General features: G+C 37.1%; 1 protein-coding gene across 5 annotated transcripts in view; it reads left to right on the top strand.

Moving 5' to 3' along the window:
• LOC110036913 overlaps positions 1-24,487 on the top strand; it is a 116,523-nt gene that overhangs the window by 14,055 nt on the left and 77,981 nt on the right. For 3 of the 5 annotated variants that reach the window (XM_020741466.1, XM_020741469.1, XM_020741467.1), the window contains exons 3-7: positions 22,266-22,403; positions 23,342-23,452; positions 23,597-23,647; positions 23,744-23,844; positions 23,964-24,054. In XM_020741466.1, coding sequence (XP_020597125.1) covers positions 22,266-22,403; positions 23,342-23,452; positions 23,597-23,647; positions 23,744-23,844; positions 23,964-24,054 — 492 coding nt within the window. Of the gene's footprint in view, positions 1-6,367; positions 6,380-22,020; positions 22,092-22,265; positions 22,404-23,341; positions 23,453-23,596; positions 23,648-23,743; positions 23,845-23,963; positions 24,055-24,487 lie in introns of those variants that run through there. The other 2 variants (XM_020741470.1, XM_020741471.1) reach the window with 2 other exon arrangements.

Raw genomic sequence — 24,487 nt, forward strand, 5'->3', positions numbered from 1 at the left:
GGCCGAAATTTATTGGGGGGAGTTGGCCACATCACATATGGGTATGAGAACAATAAGAGCTTCTTTCCATCTATTAAGCATCTTACCCCGACAGAAGAACTCCTAGATCGTATTAAAGACATCCCCTCCAACAAAACCCCAAAAAGAGCAAACATCCGAAACCTCTCCAATCGTAACATCAACCTCCAGGCTTTGATGAAACCTAGTCTCAACGATAGACTTTTCGGTCATAGAATGCCAACCATAACAACTGATAGGATTCTCTTGCCATTTCTTGCGAAAGAACTCCAAAAAAAATTAATGTATGGTTGCAGGTTGCTCGGCTAGTTCCCCTCCCTCTGTAAGGATGCCATGGATGAAGTTCCCTCGTCGCAGTGAGGTGGCAACTGTATGGTAAAAGTGCGAATTGGCATCCCCTTCTTCAAGTCATCGGACCTTAGCCCTTTGTCTCCACCAAGAGGAAATCCGAGCAAGAGTGGAGTTGAGTTCAAGAACCTTACATCGAAGCTCTTCCTCGTTGCTCGTGGACAGTCCATGTTCAGTGCCATCTTTAATTTGGAGGTCCATAATTTCAACATCCAACTCATTGCGCCTCATCCCCAACTCCTTGAATTTGTTTCCGCTCTAATAATGAAGGGACTTTAGAGTACGGGTACACTTCCGATGGAGTATTTCATCAGAACCCCCAAAGTTTGGCTTTTTCCATTTCTTCCACACAATCCTCTAGACAGCGGGATAAGAAAGCGATGTATCTTCAAATTTGAGCCATCAAGAGGTAGCTATGGAATTGTCATGATCCATTTGCATGAGGATGGGGGAGTGATCGGATGTCACTCGAAGCAAATGCCTTGCTTTGGTAAACGGGATCCAAGTGAGAGCCATCGAATTCAATAGGAAATGATCAAGACGAACCCAAATTTTGTTGTTCCTGACTTGTTATTACACCAAGTGAATCGGGGTCCAACAAAACTCAGGTCATGGTGATCGTTGGTTTGCAGGAACTCCTCCATCTCCTTGCACCGACTGAATAAGTAAATCTTTTGCCGTCCTTGTCCTCTTGATACAAGGTACAGTTGAAGTACCCTCTAATAATAGTGGGGACGAAGGCTTCGAAATGTTGTGTAATCAACTACCAAAGTTGGTGCCAAATGTGGTAATCTTTCTTTGCGTAGTCCACCACAACATTTCAGGCGTCGTTACCACCTATTTGTTCTTGCCCCACTACGAGTTATTCTATGGGCTTAATAAGCCAAAAAGAAATGGGTTCTTTTCTTTAAAGAAGAAGAATGCCCCCAGACTTGCCACGAGCACCCTGGTGAAAAAATTCCCAGTTGGTTACAATTAATTTATCTACATCATTCCTACTAATGTCTTCCATCTTGGTCTCAAGGTGGCCAACCAAAAAAACAACAATTTTCGAAAAAAGATGTCTGAGAAATTCTACGTGGCCCATTTACGATCCCCTTGCAGTTTCACATCATGGTGGACATCATTTGTTCATCAAAGGAGACACGACCCCGCCGACCACTAATTATGGTGGATTGATTTTTCTCTTTGTGGGACATGCTCAATTGGTCCCAATTGCTTGGTCTCCTTATCATAGTGGGCTTTAGAACCTCTATCATGTCGACTCCAATTTTTGATTCCTGGTAGCATTGTGCTGATGTCATATCGGATGTCGGGACGCTCCCAGAAGGGGAGGTATTTTTAGGTTGTGGGTCACTATTTCCCTCCGCCATTACTTTAAGTCTCCATGGAGTAACACAAACTTGTTTCGTGCCCTTTTCTGTCTTGTCATCCTTCTTCGCTTTGAATTTTTTCCCTTTAATTCCTTACTTCGGTAAAGACTGCTCATTATTTTTTATACATGTGTTTTACTTGCCAGGAGCCATAAGAAGTTATATGATATGCTTCATTTGAAATCAAATGTAATTAAAACTTTGAAGAATAAAAATGAAATTTTAACCGAAGTTGTAGGTGAAAAAATTGGAAAATTAGTAGCTGAGAGAGTTTTCATGATTTTAAATAATGACTTTGTTGAGAAGATTGCTTCCCTTATTATCATAGCTTTTTGGAGAGAAAAAAATCTACGTGAAATATGGACTGCCCAATTGGTTGGATTCTTCTCTTAAGGAGATAAAACCTTAAAAAAAAAAAAATTATTGAGTTCGAGGATAAAATGAATTTTTTGAGAGTTTGTAAGGCTGATGATGTGAGTGTAGAAGCGTTGGATGAGGGCGTGGATGCGCTGGACCGAGTTGACGTGTGGGGACCGACAAGAAACACTTGTCGCAAAAGCTTTGGGATCAATTTGGTTCCTAAGTTTTGAAAGTGCCGCCCAAAGGAGTGAGCCACTCTTTAGTTGCCTAATAATATTTATATGTTGTTTGTGTGTGTCTAGAGTAAGTTTTTGTTGTGCTTCTGTTCAGGACAACCATCGCTGTCCCGATTTTTCCCTTCTAGGGCTGTATCCAAAGGCGGGCGGTGCTCCAGTTATAGCTCGTATGAGGTGGTGACCCTCTTCCAAGGGACAATGCTCCAGCTGTAGTTTGTTTCCGAGGGAGTATTTTTCCTCAACCTTTCCTCCCCCCCTCGCTTTGCTTCCACACCTCTTTTCTCGCTGCAGCTGCGTAGGATAGCCGCCGTTGCTATTCTTACCTATAGTTCTCCTCTTTCCAGCCGCCACCTTTTTACAATCCTTGATGTTCTTCCGAATCAACCAACAACCCTCCCTCTTGCTGTTTCCGGAAGCCAACAACCTTCCAACTGCCCCAGAGCAGCTGTTCTTGCTGTTTTACTGCAGTTTTCCCTTTCCTAGCCACTGTCCCAGCCTCCTGCTTCACATTCTATTTATCCTTCCTAATCATCGTAAAAAAGAGTTAAAAGTTTACCAAAGAAGCATGCTGATTTCAACAAACAAATTCATTGAACACAAAAGAAATCCACTAAAACTTTGTTACAACATAAATACATAAAGCAATAGACAAAGATACTTAGCTATTCCTCCTTCAAAATGACCAAAGTTGACTCCAAGCAGCACTCTTCCTGATTTCCCTACTCTTGCCTGGTAGAACACCACTCCTCAACACTTAGAAGAAGAATTATGGTTCTCCAAAGCAAGAACTTAAGTAATCAATCTCTCCTCAATCCCTCACAAAGCATCAATCCTATATCAATCCTCCATGAAACTTTCATCAATTCTCTTCAAGGTAGCAATACAAGCTTTCTTACTTAGCATCCACGAATCCCACCTTCAACACAATTTCCCCACGACTTGACACTTGAACTGTAACAACTGCCCAAAACAGTTGCTGGCTCTTAGACACCAGACTCTGTATGCTCAGGGTTAAACATGTGTCTAGGTGCCCAGGGGTCCGGAGTCTAGGCGCTGGTATCGCGACACTGCTATCGCGTCGCCTAGGCGCTGGTAATCGCAGTGCCTTGGCTCCCAATGGTTGGCGCTTAAGCGCCAATTGCTCGGGTTTGGAATGTTGGGACTGGCGCGTAGGCGCCCAAGGGTTCGGATCTTAGGCGCCAGCACCACTTTTCTCCTATGAGCTCCAAGTCCTCTCTTGCATTCCCCACTTCAATTAACTGTTATACTGACAAGAAAAACGCAAAAATACCTTTATTAAAGTGCAATATCATCAATAGAAATGTATAAAAACAATCCTAAATTCTAGTTAACTTTTTCATTCATCATTGGGTGGTGGTGACTAACATTTAAAGTCAATATCTCTATGATTGGGTATCCTAACTTGACACCTTGAAGGATTTTGCTTCCTTATGAAATTTTCCATTATTTTGTTCTCTCTTTTATTTAATTGGAGCTAAGGACTTCTCATATACTTAGGTATAGAAATAAGTAGTCTCTAAGTCTTAAGTATTGAAGGAGTGATGAATAAAGAAGTGTTTTAAGTGAATGCTCAATTACAGATTCTGTATTTCACTAGAATTGTTATACAATATTATGAATTTTTGAAGAGAGTTGAGCATTTATTTCCTAACTTGAAATAAATCAATTAAGGCTTACGACTCATCCTATTAGTTTTTGTAGTTCTTTAGCCAATATTTCCATAACTTTTTTCGATTGATCGAGATTCATGTTGACGTTGTTGGGAGTAAGAAACCCAAAATAATTTTGCTTGTAAGTTCAAAGGATTAGGATGCATTTATATATATTAGAATATTTATTAATGACTAGCTGTGGCCATTATTAATTCCAGTTTTTTCTGAGTTATCTGCTTGGACTCTTTATTATTCCTTACCTTTTCAACTATATCTTGTTTTTGTTTCTTTCCTTTTTATTATATCCTGCAATGGGTATTTATATCCCTTTTGGCATCAATAAGATTTACTCTGGTTCTATTCTAACATGATATCAGAGCCATGGTTATAACGTAGTTGCTGTCGGACCTCTCCTAGTCCCCGGCTGGCAAGTCCAAATCCCTTCTCTTTGCCGGAACCCCTACTGGTTCCACCGTCCCTTCTCTTCAGCAGGCTAGACCTGCTTGACGCCGTCTGCTTTAGGGTCTGTCGTGCCTCCCAAAACAGCCCATCTGTTTCATGGTTTGCCTTACAGCTCAGAACAGACCGCCCTTGATTCCCCTGCCGCCAGATCACCTACCAGCCGGTCCGTCTACTTCAGGATCTGCTATAGCTGCCTGGATCTTACCGCCCTTGATTCCCTAGCCAACAGATTACCTCCCAGTCGGTCGATGACCATCCAAAACCTCTATTCTGATCACTTGGGGCACCTCCCAGTCGCCGAAACCTTGCCTAACCGACCACCCCCTCTAAGTTTGTCAGAGCCTCTAGAACCCTCTTCCAGCTGGCTAGGTTCAGCGGGAACCCTTCTAGAGGCCATATTCCTCCCAGAGCCAGAACATTACAATGTCTTGACAATTTAAAATCTCATTTGACTCGATCAGAGTCACAACAGACTCCTCCAGCACTAAGCCATCATCAGAAGATGTTCTTAATTCTATCGGAGGATCAATTCCAACCTCTGTTCCTCTACAGACTGGAGGACAGAAAAACAACATGAACTTCTTGATTCCAACCCATAAACTAAATGACAATAACTTTCTCCAATGATTCTAATCTGTGTCTTTATTCATCTAAGGGCTGGGAAATTTAGTCATCTCACTGGTGTGATCTGTGAACCTCCAAAGGCTGACCCAATATATGAAGCATGGGAAGTGGAGAATTCCATGGTCATGTCGTTGTTTATCAACTACATAGAAATTTCGATTGGCCAATCATACATGTTCCTTCCGTTATTGGTCTATAGACGACAATTTGTGATACCGACTCAAATTTTGGGAATTTCAATCAACTCTATGAGGTATCTAAATAGCTCGGTGAGGCTAATTAAGGATTGAGGACTATGACCCAGTATTATAATTATCTTGTTGCATTATCAATGGAATGCGATCTGTATTATTACTACACTTGAGAATCTCCCACTGATTTCTCTTCCAGAAAATTGTAGGAAAGGACTGCATGTTCCAATTGTGGCGCAAGCTCAACAAAGATCTCGACAAAGCCCGGGGTCACATCCTTTGCCAAGATCCTCTTCCTTCTACTCTTGCTGTTTTCACTGAGATTCATCGCGAAGAGAGTTGGAGACTTGTCATGCTTGGTGTTTCCACTCTGTCTGTCGAAATATTTGCGTTGGTCTTTGATAGTGCTCAACCCTAGACTGGTCACCTCACTTGTGATTAATGTCACAAATCCAAACACACTAGCGATAAATGTTGGAAGCTCTACGGGAAACCTGTATCCAAACCTTTGACCAAATTTTCCACTGCTAAGGGCTTCGTTACAGCTTCTGAATCCAACACAGCACGATCGGTTCTACTCAGAACAATCCAAAATCCTCCAATTCTCTTAGAAGTCAAATGAAGCACTTTATTAAGCTGCTTAGATCCAATCTACTCTCATTTGGCCCGTTGACCTCCCACATTCGTCAAGACACCAATCCTATGATGCTCACTTCTTTTGCTTCTTCTAGGCTATGGATCATTGATTCAGGTGTCACGGACCACATTATCAGAATCTCTTAAGCCTTCTCAACATACTATCCTTGCTTAAGGAAAGATATTGTTAAAATGGGCCCCAAAGTTTTATTGCTCGTAAAGGGTGTTATTTTAATAATAGGTCTAACTCTGGAATATATGTTACATATACCTCTGCTGAAATTTAACCTTTTATTTGTCAGTAAGCTAACATATGACATCGATTGCGTTGCTCATTTTTTCCTTTGATGTTTGTGTCGTTCAGGATCGTTCGGGGAAGATGATTGGAACTGCCAAGAGGGTTGGTGGACTCTACTTCTTCCAAGGGAAAAACATCGAGAACAACGACACTCCACGCGGTAGTTGCAAATTAACTCAGTCCACTGAATGCCTTATTATGTTGTTATACTATACTTTGGGTCATCCTAGTTTTCAAAATCTAAAACAATTATATTCATTGATGTTTACTAATAAAATCCTTCTATTTCAAATGTGAAACCTGTCAGTTAGCTAAACATCACCTCGTTCCTTATTCTTCTCACATTTACACACCTTCTGCTTATTCCTCTCTTATTCACAGTGACTCATGCGGACCCTCTCGCACTCCTAGCTACACCAATAAATGGGTAGTTCCTTAATTTAATTGATGACAACATTCGTATGATATGGGTCTATATTTTATAAGATAAATCTGAAGCTGCTGTCACTTTAAAAAACTTCTATACTTTCATTTCGACTCAATTCAAAACTCTTATTCAAGTCCTTTGGACTGATAGTGGTCGTGATTTTTTTAACTTTATATTAGGTGAATTCTTGATAAGGAGATACTCCATCTAACTCTTGTATCGACACTCTTCAATTAAATGAGATAGTCAACAAAAAAAAAATCGATATTTTATCGACATTACTCTCTGCATTATGTTTAATGTTCCAAAACGTTTATGGAATGATGTCATTCTTACTGTCACTTTTGTCATCAATAGAGTTTCCTTAAAAATTCATAATTGTCGTACCTCTTTAGTGTTACACCCTAACTAACCCCCTCGTAGGGTCATTTATAGTATGGCAGATGTTGACAATTTAGTCCGACCAACTTTCACGAGCACTCGTCCCCAGCGGGTGATGAATTAGTCTAACTAGATCGCCGCAACATACGTAATACATTACATTTCATATACATACTCGAAAGCATAAAAATTATTTAATCCAAAATATAGAAAATATACAAAGCTGTCAAATCTAATATGGTAAAAATTTGTACCCAAAGCATATGTATAAGCTCCCAAAACTACCGTGCAATAATTGTATAAAAATACACTTGACTACTCGCCGCACTGCTCGTTGACCCTACCTAGAAGGCAACAATCATTTTTGTGTCCGGAGGGCTCTTACAATGTTTTTATTTTGATTCTGTTCCTGATTCCTCAGAGAGGACAGGGTCACTTTTGCACAGACGTGATAGTCTATTTTTTTATTGTTTTTTAATCTTTTACTTAATGAAAAATGCACACATTTCAAGGAAGGCAACAATGAAGAATGAGCAACTAGCTCAGAGAAATAATCAGGGATAACATATGATTTTATACATAAAAAAGAAACGTGCATTCTCTTATAAATTATACATGTCTACATACAAATCATAAAATGCTAGCATAGTAGAGAACATGAAAAAAGAGCAGATACAAGTAGTATAAGAAACTCAAGACTGTAGTGTAACATGTTTGTCGCAAGTATGAAACCATAAGTATAATGAAAAACTTGTTCATAAACATGTTTATAGCATATTATTATTGAAATGATATTTCATAGATGTCATGTCATAATAATAACTTGTTTATAGTACAAAGTTCAACTATTTTCATGTCATTTCATCATGTATTGTCACCATGCCCTAAAGTCCATATAACTATAGATGAAGGCTGGGCTTCCCCCAACATACCAGTTATCGATAACCCCCTTGATACTCACGGTTCCCTAATGTTCTGTTACTGCCTAAACTCGACAGTTTCTAGAATTTCTTTCCCATATAAATATCAGGAGTCGGGAATACTACACCTCTACATAAAATATTTGCAAACGCTCATGTAATAGTTTACCCTTACTATTACTTGTGACATTTAAATCATCATTTATGTGTCAAGCATTTATAAGACATTACATGTATCATAGGCATGAAATATAATAAATGAATATTTGCAAAGAATTCTTATTATAAACATAGTCATATGTAACATAACATGATCTTATCATTACATGTATCATAAAAAAAGTAATTGTGAATTCATACATTCAATTGCAGATATTCATTTATAATATGCAGAAAATTTTAAATGCATTTGTGTCAAAATAGAAATCATATGATAACTTATAGAAAATTATTTTTCTTAAATTAGCACAAAATTATTTCACCTTGCTTGACAGAGTAGCCATACGATGAGTGCCTATATGCTCGCCTCGAGGTCGTCACCTAGTATAGACAACCCGAGGCTCGTAGTAACATAGAGTTTCATAAAATTTGGCTCATAACATGTATTAACCCAAAAATGTATTTTATTTGTCAAAATATATCTCAAGTGGGCTTTTCGACATAAATTCGCTTTTCCAAATTCACACATTTCACTTTTCCTCCATCCTATCATCACAAATCTTACTTCACTGATTTCGTGCTAAAATATTTTTAGAAGCTCGCAAAATCAATTACAACATTATCGACACAAAATTAGCTCCTCTGACAGCTACCAAGTAATCTTAAGTAAATGAAGTACCAAAATTTTAGTAAATGAAGTACCAAAATGACATAAAATATTAATTTCCAAAATGTTAAGTACCAAGCTAGTTAATGAAGCTATCAAGTAAATTACATATCATCAGATTAAGCATTTATGTAATTAATCTGATTTTCTAAGTAGCTTCATTAACTAGCTTGGGGCCTAACATTTGACATTTTCCCACTTCGACCCAATTGAGTGAAGTTCTGTACTTTTTTCCAGACAATGCTTAAGGAGCATTTTTTGATACTAGACTTATAGTTATTGTTGATAGGCAAATTCGATCATTGAAATGTAATCTTCCCAACTACCTTTAAAGTCGAAAACACAACCTTAACAGTTCTTCCAACACCTAAATTGTTTGTGGATTAAATGTAGTGTTGAAATATAATTGTGTACCCAAACCTTGTTGAAAGCCTATCCACAATCTGAACGTGATCTTTCATCTCCGTCAGAAACAATAACTTGTGGAATTCCTTGTAATATAACAATTTTTTTGACATATATTGTGGCCAACTTTTCTATTGAATCTGTTAGTCTGATAGACAAAAAGTGAGCTGACTTTGTTAACATGTCAATAATAACCCAAATACTGTCGTTGCCTTGTTTGGATAGATGAAATTCCACAACAAAATCTATAGCAATTTCTTCTTATTTCTTTTCAGGTATTGACAATGATTGTAACAATCTGTTGGGTCTCAGATGCTCAGCCTTTGCAATCTAACATGCTTGATATTGACATATGTACTTAACAATATCCTTCTTCAGACTTTTCCATCAGAATGCCAATTTCAAATCTTTGTACATTTTTTTTGCTATTTGGATGAATTGCGTATCATGAATGATAAGATTAATGTAGATTTTCTTGTCTCAAATCAGAATCAGCAGATACCCATATTTGCAGCTTATTTCGGATAATGTCATCTTCATCAAAAAGCATATTGGTCTTTTTTCATGATTGAGATTGCTTTAGGAGTTTCAGTACTATTATCCTTCTGAAGTGTCTTGATTCTATTCATCAAAGTAAGTTTCACTATCAACTTATGTAATTACATCATGTCACCTTATCTTTTAACTCCCAACTGTAAATCATCAATTTCCTTAATCAACTCTGGCCTTTGAGTAAGATTCCATCTTGCACCACCTGTGAATTTATGGTTTAATGCGCAACATCTACATTTGCTTGGCCTGGGCAATACTGTATATCCAGATCTTTTTTGATCAACTCTAACCATCTTCGCTGCCTCAAATTCAACTATTTTTGTGTGAAAATGTATCCAGACTTTGATGATAAGTGAAGACTTCCCATTTCACGTCATACAAATAACGTTGCCAAATTTTAAGATAAGATACCACTATAGCTAACTTAAGATCGTGCGTTGTATAGTTCCTTTCATGTGGCTTTAACTGTATAGATGTATAGGCTAACACCTTTTGATTTTGCATTCGAACGCAACCCAAGCCTCTTATTGACGCGTCACTGTAAATTTGGAATCTTTCGGTGCCTGATGGAAGAGCCAACACTGGTGTAGTGGTCAAATCTTTCTACAATTCTTGAAAACTATGCTCACATTTTGCAGTTCACTCAAACGGGTCATCTTTTTTCATCACCTTGGATAACAACATAACTATTTGTGAAATCCTTTGATGAATCTTCTGTAATATCTTGCTAAACCAAAGAAACTGCATACTTCTGTAACATTATTTGGAGTGGGCGATTCCACAATTGTTTTTACCTTCTGAGGATCACTGAAATTTCCTGACCACGGATAATATGTCTCAAAATTCCAATGCTTCGCATTCAAAATTCGTATTTTGAAAATTTTGCCTATAACTGATTTTGTTTAACAACTTCAATACAGTTCTCAAGTGCTTATCATGATCTTTATGTGTTCATGAATAAATCTGAATATCACTAATGAAAATAATAACAAACTTATCCATATATATTTGAAGATTCGATTCTTCAGATCCATGAAAATTACATGAGCGTTAGTTAAACCAAAAGGTATAAATAAGAATTCATAATGATCATACCTAATCCAAAAAATACTGTCTTAGTTATATTTTCCTTCTTAATTCTGACCTGATGATATCCCAATCTCATATAAATTCAGGAAAATACTGTTGCAACTTCTAACGGATCAAATAAATCATCAATCCTAGTTAAATGATATTTGTTTTTGATTATCATCTTGTTCACCTCTCTATAATCGATACACAACCGCATGAATCCATCATTCTTCTTGATGAACATAACTGGAGTACTCCAATATGAGTTACTTAGTCTAATAAAAACCTCATCTATCAATTCCTGCAATTGATATTTCAATTATTGCATTTCCTTTGGAGTCATCTTGTAGGAGATTTGAATATTGCGGATGTTCCCGGTTGCACATCAATACTAAACTTTACTTCTCGTTTTTGGCGTTAGTCTTTCTACTTTTCTGGAAATATATTAGAAAATTATGAAACCTCTGGGACGTTATTCAATTCATGTACATCTTTATTTAGTACATCTAATTTTGCCAAAACCACTGGGTGTGCTATTGCATCAAGTAAAATCAAAAGTACAAAAAAAGCTAAAATGTCTACACAAAAGAAACAGTATGGTTGACATCTTCCTCAACTACGCTAAAAAAATCAGGTTCACAAGTGTGAGCTTCCCAAAAGAATGACCTATCCAAAGTGACCCTAGCACAAAAGTGGGCTAACTCGCGACTGTTCACCCCTTGCACTGTAGCAAGGGTTTCGACCTTGATATAGGGGGCCGAACGAAGCTAGGATCCCTCCAGAGATGTTACAGGGAGAATCAGCTAAGGGAGAGGGGAATGAATCGAGAGGAAATCGATGGCCCTAGAACCTTCTGGACCGAAAACTACGAATAATAGGTGTGAGGCGGTGGTCTACTGTAATTTAGTAATTAAGAATGTATTTAAGGATTTAATTAGATTAATTAAACTTAAATCTTCATAATTTTTATCTCTCAATTTATTCATAATTTATGCATAGTGCTTTATATTGAATTGATCGATTTCATGCGTAAAATTTAATGAAATTATTTCGATCAAATTCTGGGAGATGTAAAATTTAATAAAATTTAATTAAACTTTATCTGGTATCTTGAAATTTGGACGTTACATTTAGCTGTCTTGAGGTCTTGCTTTCCTAACATCAAGTCTTTTCTACTTTGGATATAAAAATATTTGAGTGCACAACCTTTGTTAGAAACACAGCTCCAACTCGGAGTAAACTTAATCCCAGGTCCATAAAATGTGATTTCCTAGAATACTCTGCCACTCAAAAAGGGTATCAGTGCCTTGACCCCTGCCATAAATAATGTTTAATTGAGTGTTGATGTCTCTTTCTTTGAATATGTCTCATACTTTCCTAACTCGACCTTAAGTGAGGGGAGCTAGGATTCTTGGGCACTATTCCTTACTCCTGTGTATGCTCCCCACATGACATCTACTTTGGTTCCACCAGCACATCCTCCCAACTCTGTGTCTACACTCGACGCACTCGTTCTGATGCACGTACCTCGGAGCTCGCTAACCCCTTGCTGGATCCTGAATCTCCTCCGGAGGACATCCACAACACTACTCTAAATGCGGAAGTCAGTTCTTCTAGTAAGGTATGCGACATGCTCTCTCTATTATGTGGCAAACCGTTCCTTTTCGCAGATTTTCAACCTACAGAGTATCTGCTACGGCCTTGACCAAACATCACCTTCCATCTACTATTGAGGTTGCCTTAGTAGACCCAACATGGAAAGCTGCTGTCATGGAGGAGATGAATGCCCTTAAGCGGAACCATACTTGGGACATTGTTGATCTTTCTCGGGGCAAGAAAGCAGAAGGATGCTGATGGATTTTTAACATTAAGTTTAAATCTGATGGGTCATTTGAATGCAACAAGACATAGTTGGTCGTTAAAGTGTATTCACAGACCTACCGGGTTGATTATAAGGAGACATTTGCTCCAGTTGTTAAATCAAACACCATTCGGGTCCTTTTATTCCTTGCAGTGAATCTGGATTAGCCTTGATTCCAGCTTGATGTTAAGAATGTGTTCTGGAATGATGATATGACAGAAGAGGTATACCTGGTTCTTCCTCATGGATTGGACTCCATTGCCTTTCAGGGACAAGTATTTTGGTTGCCAAAATTCTTCTATGGATTGAAGCAATCAACCCGGGCATCTTTCGGGAAGTTCACAAAAGGTGGTGGTAAGCAATAGATTCACTCAGGCTCAATCGGATCATAATCTTTTCTTCTGACCTTCCTCCAACGATCAGGTGACTATTCTTATCGTCTATGTGGATTCATTCAGGCTCAATCGGATCACGCTCTTTTCTTCTGACATTCCTCCAACGACTAGATAACTGTCCTTATCGTTTATGTTGATGATATTGTTCTCACATGTAATGATCTACTAGCATTGCAGTCTCTGAATGACATTCTTGCTGCTTCCTTTAAAATGAAGGACTTAAGTTCTCTTTAGTATTTCTTAGGCATGGATGTTGCTCGGTGTTTACCAGTCGCAACGGAAATGTGTTTGACTTGTTGCCAGATAACAATCTTCTCCTATACAAACCAGTGGCTATTCCGATGGATCCAAATGAAAGACTTCTTGATGTTCTCAATGCAGTTCTAGTAAACAGGATTCGCTACCAACGTCTTTTGTAGAAACTCATCTACCTTGCCCATACACACCTCAATATTTATCACGCAGTTGACATAATTAGTCAATTCATGCATGATCCTTATGAGCATCATCTGCAAGCAATCTACCAGATTCTCCGTTATTTAAATGGACACCAAGGTTAGGCTTGTTTTTTCCCGCCATACCTCTCGTTCTATTGCAGTTTATCTAGATGCAGATTAGGTCGGGTCCGTCCATGATTAGCGATCTATCTTGGTGTACTGCTCATTTGTGTGGGAAAACTTAGTCGCGCGGAAAATAAAAAAGCAGGCTGTAGTTGCTCAATGCAATGCGGAAGCCGAATTTCTGTTCATGTCCCTTGTATTTTGTGAAGCTTTCTAGTTACGCATCACTCTCCACGAACTACGTATGGTAGTCTCTGCTCCCATACAATTGTTCTTTGATAACAAGACAACTATTAGCATTGCTCACAACCCGGTCCACCAAGCACACTGAGATTGGCTGACACACTTTAAGAAAAAGCTTGAGTTTGGGAAAATTTGTGTTTCATTTGTGCCATCTAATGACCAACTGACAAATACTCTCACAATGAACATGACTGGCATGACTGGCATCTAAGTTGTACATGACGATTTCAAATCTAAGTTGAATATGACTGACATCTATGCTTCAACTTGAGGTGGAGTGTTATAATATTTATTAATAACTATTTTTAGCCATTATTAATTCTTGTTTATTTTGAGTTATTTTCTTGGATCTGTTATTGATTTTTCCTTTTCTACTATATCCTATTTTTATTTCTTTCCCTTCTATTATATCCTGTAATGGGTATATATATATATTATAGAAATATTTCAAAGTTGAAAATGTCACATGCAAATCAGATGTGGGGGTTTTTTTTTAGTGAGCAGCCTGTTTCTATAAGCATACATATTTAGCGACTATGAGCTTTAAAAATACAATCTATTATTCGTTGGTAAGCAGCTTAAGTATTTTTGTTTTCCAAAAATATCATGGCATTGTAGGAGTATTACCCGTCGTCAATGATGAAAGTCATTTTCTTGCAATTTATTGGAAGCTTTTTTATCTGATAGTGTCCCTGAAAGGTCTTAAGAAGTTATTGTCAAATTAACTAGTTCATGCATGCATGGTGGAGGATAACTGCCTTTGGAGAAGTCAAGATCGTGTTTGTGGAATCCAAACACATTCTCTACTTCCCGTTAAACTTTTGGAGCTTTATTACGTTAGAAATCCATCCAATCTGAGTGCTTCTTAGATGAAATTAGATTGCAATTGCACCTCACAATGATTGGTTCTTTGAAAGTTGATATAGCCTGACAAATACTTTATTTCTCCTGGCGACTTTTTAAAATCTATGATACAACATTAATGTCTTGATCCTCTGTTTTCTTTTTTTGGTTGCAATCGATCGAGCTAAAACTGTAGTATTTGATCAATGATTATTAATGATTTCCTTGTATATTTTGATTTAAGGATGCTCTGATTTCGAGAGTTTGAGTTGAGTCATTTTTGGACACGGTGACTGCCTTGATCCCATTGGAAGACTCGATTACAATGCTTCCTTGAATGTTGAGTTGCAAACATCTATTGCGTATTTCCTACTTCAAGCAACAATGTTTAGACAACATAAAATTTTTGTGGATAATTACGATTCCCCCTTCTGCATGGAATCAATGTTGACATGGTAAGTTGAAATTATTACCTTGAAAGTATTAAGGAGTGAATGACTAGATATGACATTGTAGGTTGTCTGGGTATGTATTGTATATGGCCGTGCTTCATGCTCATTGGGGGTTCTTTTTATACGCTCATCCTCTTTTGAAGAAATTTGGTTTTTTTTTTTTTTTTTTTTTTTTTTTTTTTTTTGTTTTTTTGTTTTTGGGTTGTTGAATTAGATTTCAGGTTTTTCCCGAGTGAAAGGGTGAGAAGGACACCTGATTAGGTGGAGAAAAGCTGGGTTTGACCTGGACTTCCTGCAATCAATTCCAGGGCTTTGGTAACCTTCTTCGGGTTGACTATTAAATGGTTACTGCTAATTCCATTGGTTGGGAGATTTCTGATAGCATTAGGGTGGCAAACGGGGTTCTCTTGGTGGCTGTTTAGGCACATACAGTAGTCCTTCACAGTAGACAGTGGCCAACATCATCCTTTTTTATTTTCCCTATTTCCTAGCCAATGTAAGGGAAATTAATGGTCTGGAAATAAAAATAAAAAGGCGTTTTGTGGAAGGTTGGAAAGTTATTTTAGAGTTTGGCAAAGATATTAATACTGCTCTCCACAGGAAGATTTAGGCACATACGGTAGTCCTCTGCAGTAGACAGTGGCCAAAATCATCCTTTTTAATTTTTGGCTATTTCCTAGCCAATGTAAGGGACATTAGTGGTCTGGAAATAAAAAGTAAAAGGCGTTTCATGGAAGGTTGGTAAATTATGTTAGAGTTTATCAAAGATATTGATGGTCTGGAAATAAACCTAGAAGTTGGGCTAGGCCATTCGACAACTGGCGTGTTTCCCATTCAAAGATTTTGTGATTTCGAGGAGGGGTTGGAAGACACAGGAAACATCTGGGATAGGCGTAGTTGCTGTGAGTTTATTAGGGCTGAACCACCTTGAAAAGAATAAATGCTAGCAACAGAAGTTTTTTTTTCTTTGAACCAATTAATTATTCTGTGGATTGGTTTACTCAATCTTTTACTAATGTTGAAGCTTCCACAATCAAATACTAGCTGTTAGGTGGTTTCTGGTATCATCTGGTGTGTAGAAGAGCTCCTACAAAGGACAAGTCGTATCTAGTCAAAGACACTTTTAGGGATATTCACAGGGGTTCTATGCTATGGAGAATGTTGCTAATTTAAAAATTGGTGATCGTTTTTGTGACTGCAATCATGTTGTTATAGTGTTTCTCATTCATTGGTTGGTAATTATCAGTGAAAGTAATTGACACGTCCTCCATTGAAGGGGTTCTTAAAGTTGAGACAACATGCACCTCTTTTTATTGAAGTTACTTGAGGCTTGATTGCTCTAATGCTTCTGATTCAGCTCTCTCGAGAATGGCTAATATGATACTTTATGGACCATCTATGCTGAGACAAGCTCATTTTGCTTTTCTTTCATAATAGACCCCTTCTTGTGACATCCTGGTTTAGTAAGGTTAAATTCTCTTAGTTTATCAGATGAATGAACTCTTTATCCAAGTTGCAGAGATGTTGGTAAGCTTTTATGTCATGAATGTGGTCTTTATGAAACATATTATTTTGATTGATCTCATGCATGGGGTCTTACTCACATTGGTGTTGGTTGTGGAAGTAACCTTTATATGACCTACATCCAAGATTTTGCTAGTTAAATGCATAGAGTTGAAGTCCAGTTCTAGTGAGGCTGAGGCGACCTGTGTTACTTTCAAGCATCATAAGTTCCTTGATTTTGATCTCAGAGCCACAATTTTGAGAAGCTGATGTTGCTGTTGTCAATGATGCAACTTTATTTGCCAACTTATCCCAGCTATTTTGTGGTCCACTTCACTGATCTTAGGGATTTCACTGCAAGTTCACTATGAAACTGGAGTCATGTTGCCGGATTATGATGTTGTAGATCTTGTATAATATTCTTTCATCATTGATGTGATTATTGGTGTGTTTAAGCAACTCGGCTATTTGCATATCTAAGAGGACCTCATTGAAGATCTTGTGCTAACGTGACTTGAGTGATGGTTGGTGCTAAAGTATTTGACTTACAGCATTTCAAGTTGGGAATATATTTATGAAATTTCTGAGGGACTTGGCTGCCATTGTCCCATGCTCAAAAGAATTTTTGAAATTTTCAATGTTTTTAGGCAGTAGCAAATTAATTTATAAATGTTTGAATGAAATTGGAGCATGAAGAAATACTCTTCAGGAGGAGACCCAAGGTTTATCTTAGTGACATCCTTTTGAAAGTATTAAAGAATAATCAACACTTAAGTGCATCATTAATATTGATAAGAAAGGCCACCAGCTCAAATTAAGCAATATTGTTCGATGACTTTCTTTTGTAAGTTAGTTTTGGGATTTTGAACATGGGAAGGTTGAGCCTCTTAGTGCTGAACTTAAAAAGCATTGTTAGGTCAAATCAGTGCTTCGTGGAACAAGAGGGAATGGAACAAGTGGGAATGATGTTTTGGCTGTTCTTTCTTCTATGAGATAAGTTTTGTCTATTGTAATTGAAATAAGATCTCTAACGCTTAGGTAAAGCTAGTGAGTAATACCATATGTGGTTCTCTACTCTTAAGGGGACTCGATATAAGGAGCAGTTAACAGAAATTGTTTGAGAAGCTGAAACATTTTTTTCAAATAATCTTCCATTTGATTGAACTGTTTGACTTTTATGCTATCTTCTAGTTCAACTTGTGTGGAACTCTTTATCATCGATGTATTTCATGACTTGGCTTCTTCTCTTAGGCACCATTGATGTTCACAATACTTTTTAGGATGTTAAAGGCAAATGTATTTGTATGTGAGTCTAGGTCTTTTTTTGACACTTACAATTTGATCTTTTAAAAAAATAAAGCTAAAGAAAACTAGAGAGAGAAGCTATGCAAATTATTTTGTGTCAAAAAGACCTATGAATAATGTGACACAACTATATCAGGATGTGTTGAGCTCATCCTTTGACCCTTCATATATGGGGAATAATGGCTGATTATATCAAGTGCTAGGAAATTACAATATCATACAATGAATAATTAGTCATACCACTTAAATTTGAAACTTTCAAGAACAAAACATCAATGTATAATTCCTTTCAGGATGCTTAGTTATGTGAGACAAATTTTGCAATTGAGCTCTAGGAATAATACCCAAGCCGCAAGTAGTATATTACATGGGGGCGGTGGTTTATCGATGATATCTTTCATGAGTGTTGATACGTTCTTAAAAAATCATATTGATCCACATGAATATCGATGCATATTTGGACGTGAAGCTTTAAAAATTAAATTTGAAAATGCCTCTAATTTATGATTAAATAAGGTGTCAAACTGAGACAAACTAAATGATATAAAAAATGATCTGATATAAGTTCAAGTGAGCCTAGATAATGCACCTAAAGTATAAAGATAAGTTTTGAAATATATTTTCGGGGACCAAATAATCTCCAAATATGATAAGCTTGTAATCAAATCTAGCGTCTTGATTAGAAAAATTCAATGAGCCTATGCTTGCTTAATTTCGATATTATTGATGCATTCAAATACTCATAAAACTACATTCAATCAAGAAAATTACTCTAGGCGATCTGATGGACTGACCTGAATTCATGTAGTATTTACAGAGGACGTCACTCTTAAAATATATAAATAAACCCCCACTTTCTTCATATAAGGGGAACTGTACTGAGATGAGAAGATTGAAGGGAGCTCCAAGATTTTGAAATTTCTCGAGCTTCACTACCACCGGACTATCATAGAGGGCCACTGACACCTAACCACTGTCATCAGATCGACGCCGAGCCAATGCCTCTGTGCCAAAGCCACTGACGCTGTACTGTTGCCTCCACTATCACCGGACCACCGACACAGTCACCACCGTCGTCATCGTCTGGCAATTGCCGTCACCATCAAGCCTTCATCGCCAGCCCATCAACGTTGTGCGAGACCCCCGTCACTGTGCTGTTGCCGCCATATGGTCACCGACACCCAACCAATTTCGAGCGACTGCTGTCGTAGCTAATGTCGTTGCCATTGTTAAACTACTGTCACCGTACCGAAGTACCATCGTTGGGCTGCTACTGTCATAAGACCACTATCAGCCGACTGACATGGGGCCACCGCTCAGATCGCTGTCGTGAGGCTTCCAATGCCGGACCATCGCTGCAGTTCCGGACCACCATCACCGGGCTGCTGTTGAAATGGCTGTTATGAGAGTGGAAAGCCATCCTATGCATTTCTTTCTAATGCATCCCCATATTATGATGAACAAACTGCAAATCTAATTTTTGGTAAAAAACATTGCACCATGTAATAAATCCAGGAGCTCATCATTTGTTAGCAGGGAAACTTATCCTTTATGCTTATAACATTCAAGGCCTTGTAAACCACACAACAATGCTTGCTATTGTCACTCTTTTTGACGAGAATGACAAGACTTGGGCAGATAATTCCATTTTTGCAGTTCTCCTTGAACATTTTTTTCAATTGACTCTTTTGAAAATGAGGATATCTATATGGCTTCACACGAAGGTTTAGCTCCCATCATCTGATGAATATTTTGATCAATTGTTTGATATGGTGGTAACGTTTGTGGTATATTAAGCACTTTTTTTATTTGAATCAAAGCGGAAGATATGGAACATGGAAGTTGAGTAGTCACTGTTGATAGCTAATCGCTATGATCTTGAAGCCTTTCTTGTACCTCATTTGTAGCTTGAATTTGATAGCAACATTGCATAAACTTTTTATTAATTAAAACTTGTAGTTGATGAAAAGATACTAGCTGCAGCGATGCTATGTTTGCCAAAAGATTAATCTGTTCATCTAGCCATGAAAGTTTCATTTTTAGATGTGTAGTCATGCAAAATAAGACCAAAGCATCACTAATAAAATTTGAGCACCTTGTTTCACATAGCAATTAATCACCATTTCCAATGATGACTTGGAATGGCTGTATAGCTAAAATAGTAAGGTCCGATTGCTGAGCCACATGTTCTTGTATGAAATCGTGTGACTGCCCATCATCAATCAATACATGAACGAGTTGATCAATGATTCCCAATAAATATGGAGAAAAAAAATTAACCAACCCACTAAGACATTTAACTAATTTTTATTGTTGAATCTTCTCCCGCATACTCTACAGACTCATCATTGTCCTCTACTTTCCCTATGAGCTTCCCTATTCCTAGAAGCCACTCAAACTCACATTGACATTTGTGATTGGGACCATACTTTCCAGCACAATTAAAACATCAGCTTTTTTTTCTTTTCAACTGTATTTTCGCTGGGGTTAGCTTGTATGCAGGTATGTTACAGTGCAAAGAAGAATTCGTAGCAGAAAATTTTGCATCTTAACTCTCTTTTACTTGCACCGCATCTGATTGCTAAGCCTCCATTGACATTTTCCAGTCAAAATTCAGATTTTTTTGGTTTGTTGTGCAGCCATGGATGTATTTTTTTCTTCCTCAAATTTTGAAAATTTGTTTCATGCATGCTTACCAGCTCCATCACATTTAGTAAGAAGAGTTGTTTTGCAATCAAAAGTTATCTGCATAGCTGTGATTTTAAACTGGATATAAAGAAGCTTGCTAAATTCTGAAAATTTTGGCAAAACATAAGCTAATTCCTTAAAAGGGGCTCGCAATTTCAAGATAGATCCTGCTTGAGACAGTTTGGGCAGATTTCCATGTAAATCCTCGTACTTTGATGCCCGAATCGCTTGTACTGACTGAAGAAAACTTTTTTAAAATTTATCCCTTCACGTTCAACCATTGCTAACATTTGGCTGCTGCATCTTCCAAATATTTAAAAAAAGGGGCATTTACATGCATACCACACGATTGTAATATATTTATCTAACACCTAAATTTTCATATTTACATAGTTAGCACTTAAATCTTTTTAATTATATAAAAAATACCACTATTAGTAACTTCTTAAAAGTGAAATTCATATTTTCATCCGTATGTTTATACAATGAAAGCGTTATAGATGTAAATATTAAACTTAGGTGTTAGATATGTAAATAAATAGGACTTGTGTGGTATATAGGTAAATTTCCCTAAAAGTGATGTATGTTATTTGATCTTTAGTAGTATTAAGAAATCAGTATATTCATTACCTTTGGGCAGCCATGTATTTATATCAGATTCGATAAAATGAGGAAGTTATATCTTTATCATTCTCATCGATGGTAATAACTATTGATGTCCATTCAGATGAATTTATTTTGCCAATCGGAATTACCTGATTATAATCATTTATTTTTTTCTGCAAATGAGAAAGCCTTGATCAATTTTTGCGATAGATCCTCCATTATTTTATCCATCACTTCCATAAAGATGGGAATTGTTGCAAAGTTTTGTTGAGCGCCAAGAATTGCTCCTCTGTTTGGTGAGCTAAACTTTGAATTTCTGTTTTCTGAATCTTATTATGAGTGAATCACTCGGGCACATCTGCTAGATCTGCATTCTTCATTGAATCAAGAACGAGAGCACCTGTTGATAAAACTGATAAAGAAAGTATCAAACTGGAATTGTTCGAGTGGATTCAGACTTCTAACAGTGCTGGAAAACAAGAAAATAATGGAATTGGGGGAAAATTTCTTTGCTTTCTTATTACCACCGAGGCTATATCTATAGTTACAAGATTTTGAAAGCAAGAAAAATAGAGCAACCGTGTCTTTAACTAATTGTCAGCTCACTAACCCCTTGGATGTCCCGTGTTGTTGCAACCTCTTCTTGTGTTTCATACTCCTATCCACCTTTCATTTTGCTTCTGTAGTGTTTGTGGATTCAATTGTATCATAACATCTTACTAGGGCTCAGTAGCATGTATGAGCTGGGTGCACTGGTTTGCAGGGTTCAATTAATTTAACAGCAGCTGTGGCAGCCTTGAAGTATCGCACTAAACATAACTTTATTGGCCCTTGGTACTAGCCCTTTTTCCTTCTTTTTTTTTTTCAAACATTTGTTCAAATTCCTTTTTAAATCTCAACTTACAATTATTTATTTCCCTTAAACATTTACTGTATTTATGATAGATTCTTCTTCTTTATTGTTTCATCTTTATTAATTAATAATGAAACTAGTTTTCTCTTCTGCAGCCTGAATCATTTGTCAAGGTTCGTCCACGATGCGAAGCTCCAAAGCGTGATATGAGTTATCCTACAAACTACACACCATGCCGCTATGTCCGTTTATCTTGTCTGCGTGGGAACCCTATAGCGGTATTTTTTATTCAGGTAACTTTTCGGTTTGCTTGATCTTATGGCCTATTGCAGCCGTTAGTGCAGAGCAACAATGAATCTAGCACTATTTCTCAATTTTTCTTTTAGTTTTTCTATATTCATGAATCTTTCAAGAGGTTTAGTCTTTGGACGAGAGTTTTGTTTCATTGTTCAGTATAATATAGTGAACTTGTTTTCTGTGCAATGGGTATTGAGCTCTCAAAATCTAAATAAAGATGGTCACTCATTAAATTCTGTAATCATGTGCATTGTTTGGATTCCTGATTGTTGGCCTTTAATGTACCGTGTTCAAAGCATTCGTGTGTGAGTATTTTAGATAGCTGTATACAACATTTCTTAAATTTGATAACATGACTTCAATATTGAATGCAACTTTGTGCATTCACTTTGTCTGTTGTAAATCCAGTGATTTTAATTTTCTGAAGATGTTGCAGCATTAAGTGACTACGTTTGTTTTGATTGATGCTTGATGCCTAAAAAGAGAACATTGTAAAATATTGGTTCTTAGATATTTTTCACAAGGGCAGATAATGATTGCCTTCATAGGGTGCTATAAGAATGAAATATTGTTTTTCTCTTTGTGCTGGAGCTCATCTTTATGTCAACCTTGAGTATCTGAGATAGCGGTTATTATTCTACATAGAACCCACTTCCAATGTTTTCTCACCACAGCTGTTGATTTTCAAGTTACATCATTTAATGCTCCAACGCAACCCTCATGTAATGTATTATCATTTGATTTCGTGGAGCTATTTGAGTTTATTTATTCTGAATTTTCTGTTTCTTCTGTTATTAATGTTGTGATAATCTCATTAGGCAATTTTATATTGAATATCTGAAATTTATCTATTCATGCATGCAATATTTCTTATTGTCCATCTCTTTTCAACTTGCTGTTTAACCAATATGAGCTGTTAAATATCTTCTGCCAGCTGATCGGCGTATCTGTCAAAGGACTGGAGCCAGAGCTCCAACCTGTTATAAATTATGTACTACCACATATTTTATCACACAGACAAGATGCTAATGATATGCATCTTCAGGTAATTTTCATACACATGTTCTCACATTCGCCAGCAACTGTACTTCTAATGACACCGCCATCTCATCCTCTTGTGCTTTTGTGTTCTTGTTCAAGTTCATGATGTTTGATATGCTGCTATTTCTAATTTTCTGTGTATTCATAGTTGCTGCAAGATATAGCAGGCCGGCTGCTAGTATTTCTTCCACAACTTGAGGTACACGCGTGATAGCTCTTCGATAGTTGTTGCATAATGGGCGAGTTTTTAATATTGTGATTTATGACCTAGTATTTGAGCATACTTTTAATGCAGACAGAGCTTACTACGTTCACAGAAACTCCTGATTCCAACATTCGATTTTTGGCGATGCTTGCTGGGCCATTTTATCCTATCCTGCAAATTATAAATGAGAGGTATGGAGTTTGATTGGACATTGATATTTTCTGTAGCATGGGAGAAGACATCAAATGCATGCTATTCCCAATTTTTACCTTTCTACATTCCACTCATAGGTTCTTTTGTTTGCTTTTAGGGAAGCTTTGAAGGGATCTGTTATTTCTTCAGATCCAGAAGTTTCTAGAAACAGTCAACCATCTACTGTAACCGTGTCCTCAAATTTTGAGGTGATTTTTTTTTTTAAATTTTTAAATTTTTAAATTTAGATACTCTTCTGATTTACCTTGACCTAGTCGATTTAGAGAAAACTATGTGATGTCAAATCAATTTAGCTATTCGTCATCCAAATCATGTAATAAAAGTAGGAGAAAAAAAAGTTCAATCGGCTTTAAAGTAGGTGATTGCTAACATGTTTAAAGTAGGCGAATGCTAACAATATATAGAACTTGCAGAGATAGCACTGTCTCAGATATAAACTGAATAGTCTATCTTAATGCGATGGAGGAAATTATTGGAAGAGAAGGGCTTATAAATACATTATATATGCATAAATACATGGATATATATACATAAATAATGTACACACAGCATATATATATATATATATATATCTCAATTTGACCAATGTGTGGTAGGACATCCAAGACCAACATGCAGTAG

This window comes from Phalaenopsis equestris, unplaced genomic scaffold, assembly GCF_001263595.1.
Source record: "Phalaenopsis equestris unplaced genomic scaffold, ASM126359v1 Scaffold212537, whole genome shotgun sequence".
In the NCBI taxonomy this organism is placed as follows: domain Eukaryota; kingdom Viridiplantae; phylum Streptophyta; class Magnoliopsida; order Asparagales; family Orchidaceae; genus Phalaenopsis; species Phalaenopsis equestris.